Source organism: Camelus ferus, chromosome 25 (genome assembly GCF_009834535.1).
Source record: "Camelus ferus isolate YT-003-E chromosome 25, BCGSAC_Cfer_1.0, whole genome shotgun sequence".
Classification (NCBI taxonomy): domain Eukaryota; kingdom Metazoa; phylum Chordata; class Mammalia; order Artiodactyla; family Camelidae; genus Camelus; species Camelus ferus.
This window is the reverse complement of record NC_045720.1, coordinates 28,707,811-28,716,401: the sequence shown is the minus strand read 5'-3', so window position 1 is coordinate 28,716,401 and position 8,591 is coordinate 28,707,811. Positions and strand designations below refer to the sequence as shown.

The 8,591-nt window shown below is 51.8% G+C and overlaps 1 protein-coding gene across 1 annotated transcript; it reads right to left on the bottom strand.

Moving 5' to 3' along the window:
• Positions 1 to 477: 477 nt before the first annotated feature.
• On the bottom strand, positions 478 to 7,012 carry KLF10 (Kruppel like factor 10). Its single transcript, XM_032467650.1, is given in 5 exon segments — positions 478 to 2,064; positions 2,350 to 3,262; positions 3,355 to 3,417; positions 3,419 to 3,589; positions 6,579 to 7,012. Coding segments are annotated over 5 exon segments (1,443 nt in total). The 5' UTR covers positions 6,615 to 7,012; the 3' UTR covers positions 478 to 1,804.
• Between the last annotated feature and the right edge of the window lie 1,579 nt (positions 7,013 to 8,591).

The window sequence follows — 8,591 nt, the reverse complement described above, 5'->3', positions numbered from 1 at the left end:
ATTGCATTCAAGGTATCACTTAATGGTCTGAGTTAATCCAACTTCCAGAGGTGAGCAATTTACTCTCTTATTTAATAGGTCAGGCTTCTTTTTATTTCACAGCAGTCTCATTGCTTGTAATTGCTCACTGTGGCATTTCCTTTAACTCAGTGCTACTTAACAAGGCTTTGCTGAGAGCCAGAGCTATATTTCAATCTCAAATCATCAAAATGTACAAAAATGTTTAAAAACTAAAATATATTGCTTTCTCAGAATAGGCAGGCTCGCACATTATCTCAATGAATATACAGGTAGATATCTGGCCATCCTTCGCATACTCTCTAAATCGATTATTCATGTTAAAGATATATTCTTACAGCTCTAAATTTGAAGGTGGCCCTTAGAGAAATTCAGATGGCAAATCTTTGGATAGCACAAGTGATCAATGTCAAGGTTAGAGTGAGGATGGTTTTCAACAAATACAACTGACCAATTACATATATACCAAAAGAAATTCTTTATTGTAAACAAGATATAAAGTACAACAAAAGAAATATTGTGCAAATTGTAAATCACAAGAATTTTTTTTTTATTAAAAGAAAATCCTTTTGTTTTCCAAGGGTCCAAAGTTTTGATGGCAAAAATCTACACCCAATATAGAGAAAAATGTTAAATGGAAAGACATAGTGACGTTTTTCACTATATATTTTAAACAACTGACTTTTGTTTCACCACTGTGTATACCATCCACTATACAATAAAATATAACAGAAATACTGTTAACAGAAGTGAATGTACTAATCATTTTTCTATCTACCTAATTCCCAAAAAAACTCCTATAAATTAACAGGGCATCTGTCCCTTTGTGAATAATGGGCATTAATTTTCTAATTCAATAGAGCACACGTTGTATCCTCATAAGGGTACTTTACTGATGACCTAAGCCATCTTTTTCAAGGAGTTATCTAAAATCCTTAACATCCCTTCTTTACAATATATGTTTTCATCTTCAATTTGTTTTTAAACAAAGTGCAGTGTATTTTAGAGTCTACAGAAAACATACTGGTATACAGTTTTCAAATCTACACAAGAAACTGCAGGCAAACTAAAGTTCAAAGCATAATAAAATGCCAAGTTATAGTCACTTGTTAAACTTTCAAAAAAATGCAAAAAAAATTTGAAGATACACTTCAAAGCAATTAACTTAATGAGGATTCCAATTCTTTGGGACCTCTTCAGCAATATACAGCTGCTAAAATCCAAATGTCAGCAACTAGAGTAAAAATGCTAGTTCTAGATATATTTAACTACGTCCACAAAATTGAATGGAAAGACCAAGAGTAGTAAACAAGATAACGCTAAGATAATAATATTCATGATGATACAAATCAATTTTACATCTCCATCTCTGTACCGTAATGTTTATTTCCAGTCTCTACACTCTTGAAACCAGTGCTTTAGAAGAATCACATTGAAAAGTTGGTCTCAAGTATAAATGGTGAAAGTAAAGTAACAAATTGTGCACACAAATCAAAATCTGTGCTACCTGTGTTGACCTCACCTGAAACCTTCAAAATATATGTAAAGGAATAAAGGCTTTCTCATGTCTCCTGTGCAATGAGAAATGAGTCCCGCACTCTGTGACCCGCCTGTGGCCGCAGCACTTCTTGCCGCCTAACCCAGGCTGGGCCTTCGCTCCGGGCTGTGGGGCTTCTGCTTTCAGCCCCCACCGAAGGGCCACAGACTTGCAGTGGAAGCATTTTTATATCACCACTGGCTCCTGGCTGTGACCAAAGTTAGTTCTCATTCTTTGCCATCCAATCTGTCACTGCGTGGGAGCAGGGGTTGGAGGTAGGGTAATGTCATTTAACTTGCTCACTTCCATCTGCCAGTTTGGTAGCTTCTTGGCTGATAGATGGCGCCGGGCATGCTTGGTCAAATGGTCGCTCCTCATGAACCGCCGGTCACACATGGGACAGGCAAATTTCTTCTCGCCTGTGTGGGTTCGTCGGTGCCTGGACAGTTCATCTGAACGGGCAAACCTCCTTTCACAACCTTTCCAGCTACAGCTAAAAGGTTTTTCTCCTAAAACAAAAATTCATATCATCATTACTATGCATTTATTAAGTCACTGTAAGTTATGTATTGAATTATATTTAAGGCTTAAAAATACTTGTAACTACCTACCTAGTATTTAAAGAATCATTTGAGAAATTAAATCACCTTGAGGAAGTCTTTTAAAGGAACTTGTACTAGTAAATATCACCCACTGAATTAGCAAGTTCTTAACATGCTTGGTTTATATTTGTGATCATTGCCAAAAAAATCATCATCTAAATTTCTACGACATAAACAAGAAATGGTTGGTACCTGTATGCGTTCTCATGTGGGCCTTCAGATGAGAACTTTTAAAGTAGGTCTTGCCACATCCTGGGTGGCTACAGATGTGACTTCTTATCCTCGATGAGTCCATCTGAGGAGTGACTTTTGCTGCTGAAGGGGAAAACCCTGGAGCAGGGGCAATGGGAGAGAGTCTGGTGCCATTTGGGCTCACCACTGGAGGCTTTGGGTTCTGAACCACGGGCTGGGGTACGACAAACATGACGGCGCCTTTGGGCACCTGGGTGCCCATGAATACAACAGGTGGGCAGACGGCTGGTGGCTGACTGGGCGGAGTGCTGGGAACGACTGTTGTCACAACAGGGTTGTTTGCAGGGAGGGGAACCATCTGGCAGATGACCGGCATAGGTGGCACCCCCCCTGTTGATACTGCAGGTGGAGAGACTAACACCGACTTCTGCTGTGGGGACGCGGGGGCTGGCTGAGATCTACAGATGACTGTCTCTGAGGAAGGCACAGAAAAGTCATAAAGTGCAGCATCTGCTTTCTCATCAACATCTGCCACTGTGTCTCTCTCACGTTTGGATCTGTTTGGTGACACAGCTGCGCAAGGTATGTTTTTTCTTGCAGCCTCAACATTTAGGTGGGTTCTTCTTCGAAAAGAATTGTCCTGGTAATTGAGGATGCTGGCTGCTTTCACTGGACAGGATCGGTGGTTACACAGCTGGGCATCAGCTGTATGACGAATCACACTGGTTGCCTGAGCCTTGGGGAGTTTGGGGACAGGTACTGGGCTCTTCTCCTCTTTGAAAGGTGCAGCAGCAATGTGAGGCTTGGCAGTGTCTGACAATGATTTGAAGTGTCCAGTAGATGGCGCTGGTGCCATCAGATTTGACACTTGAGAGGGTTCAAAGTCAGAGGGACTGTAAGGTGGAGTCAAACACTAGAGAGAAGAGAAACACACTATGAGTAGAGTTCACTATGTAAATTATAAGGAATTCTATCGTTTACATTCATCTTGAAAACAATACTTACAAATGCTGGGATTGTATGAAAATCAGGTGTACCAGGAAGCAGATTCTCTTCCTCTGACATATCAGGACACCGGAGTAACAGGTCTGTTTTCAATGTATTTCTTAAAATCAGACTTCCAACTGCAGCTCATTGACATAAGTGCTTCTACAGCTTCAAAATCACTTTTCTCTGCAGCTTTGTTCCAGGAATACACACTCTCTTTGGATCTTTCAGAAATCATTTCCATTCTTTCCTCCTATAAAAACAAAAGGTTAAATGCTTATAAGCATAACGTCATCCACGTGACGCACAGGGCGACGCACAATTTTTTTCATTTTTATAATTTGCACAACTTTTCAAGATCAAATCTGAAAAAATTTTTCTCAGCCCCACTCTGATGATAGTGACAAAATCTTCCTCATTCTTCCTCTCACACTTAGGCTCGAATACGGACATTCTTGTAAGGTAAACAGGACCTTATTACCATTAAGGGGACCGAGGATGGAGGTATCAATGAATTTGCAATACAAGAGAATCACTTGGCTTAGAACAGAAGTTTTATATTCTTTCCAGAGTGGCCAACTGCAACTGGAGTCAGGGAAAGTAAGTAGGGGAAGGCTTTTCAAAAAAGTCATTTTTTTTAAATGCTAAGATATGGTATGAGATCTTTTCAGATATGAGGTCCTAATGGGGGGTAAAAAAAGGAGGGGGGGCAAAACTGTCTTTAAAAAGGCAAAATGCAGTGGTCAGAGATGCGGCCTATGATATGGGTCTGACCTTTGGAAAGAAGAGTTTCAACTTAACTGTGTTCTCTTTCACTGGATCTTATATATAACACAACGGTTTGCTATGCATAACTATGATCAGCTACTGCAGTAACACAAAAAAAGGATAATTAGAAAATTTAATATTCTACTAGAATTTGCAAAAACCCTGTCTGTACCCTGCAATCGTTAAAACAATCTTAATTTTTAAAAGAACTGCTAGATCGTTAAAAAAAAAATAACAGCGCATGCTTCGTATTTATTTGAACAATTCCTTCTATCAGGTATTTAATGCTTCATATTAAAGTTCATTAAACTGCACTTTTAAAAAGTGGTACTACCCCATCTCTCCCCTTTTCCATTAATGTGATCCCATTCTTTGGTCAAAGCAAAGATTGTGTTAAAAAAAAAAAAAAAACCAAAGAACATTGTTACGTTGCAAGGTATTATTCTCAATGCTTGTTTTAAAAAGATGCATAAACCTTTCGTGTTGAAACCCCAAGAAAACGAGCCATTAGTCTTGAAATATCGCTAACACTGCAATTGCATAATCGCGCGCCCTTTATGTAAGCTGCAATGGACAGCGCATGTATGTGTAAAAACCTCAAGACGCCAAAGCAAAGGAAAAAAAGAGGAAAGGCAGGCAGCAGGGAAGAAGAGCGTGAGCTGGGAAGGGCAGGAAGAGTAGCGGGGAGGGGAGGAAAGGGAGTGGGGCTCGAGGCAGGAAAGGGAAGCGCGGGCGAAGGCGCGGGCGGGGGAGGCAGACGAGGGGCGGGGGCGGACGGCGGGGGAGATCCTCGCTGGCGGGGACAGACGGATGGGGCCGCCCTAACCTCAACGAGGCTCGCGGGTGAGTCACTGGGAACATTCCTCGCCGCTCGCACGTCCTCGCGTCCCTGCCCCCGCCATTGGCCAGCCGGGCGGGCGGCCCGGGCCGGGATTGGATGGGCCGCGAAGGGAGGGGGCGCGGAGGAGGAGGAGGAGGGGGCGAGGCATGTGAACAAAGCGTGATCAGCGGCTGCTCCGGGCTGCGCAGGAAACGTGAACTGGGAATTGCCGCGCCGTCACCTTTCACCTACTTCCTGAGCCCGCGGGCCCCCGCCCTCGCGCCGGCCCGGGGGAGGGGCCGAGGGCGCCGCCGCCAACCGCCCAGCAGTGCGCGCCCGAGCCCGCGGGGAGGGGCGGGGCCGCGGGCGCCAGGAGCTCCCGCCCCTTCCAGCTCCCCGCGAGCTGCCGTTCCCTTAGGAACCGACAGCGGGGCCGGGCCTCGCTCCCGCCCCTGGCGGAGGCCGGGGCTGGGTCACTCGGGGACGAGAAGCTCCCCGGGCGCACCCGCTGCCGACCCACCCCCGGCCTCCGCCTCAGCTGCCGGAGGAGGAGCCGGGTCCCCGCGGAAACCCGGCCCCCGCCCTCCTCCGACCGCAGCCCCCGGGGACCCGGCCGAGCCCTCGGCGCTTCCCGCCCACGCCGCCCGCGGGATCTCAGACCACCCTGACTCTCCCGAAGAGGCGGCACCCCCTCCCCGCGGTTTCCGGCAGCTCGGGCCCCCGCCCGCCGTGCGCCTCCACGGGTTCCCAGACGTGCAGCCCCAACAGGCCCCGGCTCCAGACGCGCAGCCTCACGGCTTGCGGCTCCCGCCTCTACACGCGGCCCCCGCGTCTCGCGGACCGGCTCCCCCCGCCCACCTTCCCCGCCTGGCTGCTGGGTCCCGCTTCCCACCCTCCCATCGCCGAGGCGGGTCCATGTCCCCTCTAAAGGGTCCTCGGAAGGCGGCCACCTGCCTGCTCCCGGGATGGGGAGTGCCCTCTACACGTCTGAGGGGGCAGTTCTCCGTCCTCCCTCGGCGGTCCCGGGCCGGCGTGCCATCCCTCGCGCCCACGCCGCGCGCCCCTCCCCCAGCCCCCAGCTATCTGCTGAGCAGCCCAGGTCCTGCAAGCCTCCGTTCAGATCCCCGAGATGGGGAGCCCCCCTCCTCACCTGTGGACACCCCTCAAATGCTCAAATGAGAGGGAGAGCAGCCCTCTCCCTTCCTGGGTCGCATTCCTGATCCAGATGGAGGCATCTCTCCCTGGCGCCCGGTGGCAGGGTGGGACCCCTTGCCCCCCTCCTCCTTCCACACCTCCTATCCTCCCTGACAGGGCAGCAGCCCGCTCCTCGCTCTTCCCGCCCCTCCAGTGATCCTCCCGTTCACCTGCTTCAAGTCTCCCAGCGGAGCTGCCCCTTCCCCTCATTACACCTTGAGCAAAGACCCCCCTCTCCCTTCGTCTCTAGATCCTAGCCTGCTTCTCCTGACCTCCTCTGCGACACACACGCCCTCACTAATGCCCAGTCTGCAGGCGGGAAGTCACCTCCTCTCCCACGACTCTGCTGCAGCCCCAGTCCTCAGGCGTGGCTGATGTCACGGGCTCGGGGTTCGCGCTCCCACGGGACCCTCGGTCGCAGCGAGGTAGGGAAGGACAGGGGCATCCCCAGGTGACTTACCGCAGCCTGCTGAAGAGAAGCGCCGAAGTTGAGCATGGTTGGCTGCCTAGCCGCCGGCGGCGAGCTGACTGGATGCTAGGCTGCTTGGCTGCCTGGCCACAGACGGGCGCCCAGAGACACTCGACGCCGCTCCCGCCGCCGCTGCGCTCCGCGCCGTCTGCCCCCTCCCCATTCAGGTAGCCGCTCCGCCTGCCCCGCGCCGCGGGCGGGGGCGGGGGCGGGGGCGGAGTCTGTGGCTGGCCAATCAGCAACAAAGGTGTGTGAGGCGCCGGCCAATGGGCTCGCGGGGCCACGCGTGATCAGCGGCTGCCCGGCAGCGTGAAGCTTGTGTCAGTGGAGCGTGTACACAATCCCCGGCAGCGCGTTCCCTCGGCCCAGCCCGAGGGAACTCCCGCAGCCACCTGATTCAGTGACACCGCCCCCACCCCTCACTCACCCCTCGCCTAGGGTCCCCCTCCCGGGCCTAGGAGGGGCGGTGCCGAGGACGGGGGCCTAGCCGGGAGGCGCGGCAGCGGCGCGCCCAGGCACTGCGGAGGGCTGGCCCCACGTGGGAGGTGGGGAGGGATGCCAGCTCCGCCCCGTCCCCTCCGCGCGAGGCCCCGACTCAGCCCGCCACGGGATGGGCGGGACGCCGAGTAGCCGGGCGGAGGAGGCGGCGGCTGCAAGCCAAGGGTCCCGAGCCAAGAGATTTGCATTTAGAAGAGCCGTCCTCTTGAGCGTCTGGCAAGAAAGCAGAGCCGGGTGAACCACTGAGCTGCGTTTCTGTACCATTTGCTGGGTTTTGCCTCTCTGAGCCGTGGGTAGCACCAGGGCGGAGAGGAGAGGGAAGGGAATCCTGTCACTGAGCCGACACCTGCTTCCGCGCCCCTCGCCTACGCCCTAGCCGCCTGCGCTGGTTCGCCCTCTGCATCTGCGCCGCCAGCAGCAGTGCCCGCCCCTGTCCGCCCCGCCCATCCTTCCTCCAGGGCAGTGAAGAGAGGGGTGTGGGGACTGCGGGAAGCCCCGAGAACTCGACCAATGGGGTGATGGGGAGCCGTAGACCAGTTTTTTTATCTTTATGTGGCGCCGACGTTCGGTTGCAGAATGCAGTTTTGAGCTTCGTGTAAAGTTTAATTTGTAGTCTACAAGCGGTTTCAAAGTAGACCCCACCCTTACATCCACCCGGGCCAAGGCCTCCGGAAACGCCCTGCCTGGAAACTGCTGGTGGGGATGGGGTGGTGGGCGGGGTCTTCTAGGGTCGCCAGGCGCCAGCTGTGGCAACCTGGGGGTGGGTTGCTGCGGGAATTCCCGCCAACTCAGTCACAACGACTCCCCCGCCACTCCCCCACAATCCTCATCTCCGACCCTGTGGCTGGTCGGAGGCGGTCTGGGGCCTCCGGATCGTGAGCCCATGGCTCTGCTTTGGCTCCCCATTTGCTGCCTTTTGGCCATTTGGTGCCGGTTCACAGCAACTGTTGTCGGAGAGGAGGACAGAGATAACGCGGCTTGAAGCTAACTGGGGATTTTATCTCCTTTGGCTATGCTGAACCCATAGCAGAAATCACTGCCCCTCCAGCGAGCTGTCTCACTTCTCTGTGTAACTGAAAAGCTAATGCGAGTGTCCTTTCTTTTCCCCAAATCACAAAATAAGTATAGAAAGGGAATTAAATATTTTAGAAACAGCCAAATCTATTAACATATGATGATTCCTTCTGGTATATCTAAGGCCCAGACTAGTCAACAACAGTAATAGTAAAAATAAATACGATTAACCAGGGCAAGAGGCGCCCACCGCGGGAGGGGAAGAGGACTGAAAGGTTTCCTGTCACTGCCTCTCTTGAATCTCCTGGAGCGGCGCCAGCTCAGTGGCCCGTCAGCTCTTCCTGTCTCCCCCTCCATCCCATACCCCGGCTTCTGTCTGCATGGGTGTCCCTCCCTTCGGGCTTCCTTCCGCCTGGGCTGTCCCATCCTGTTGATCTGAGCCTGAGGGTACCGGAGCAGCTGGCCCTGGGCACCTGCTGCAGCAGAGGAAGC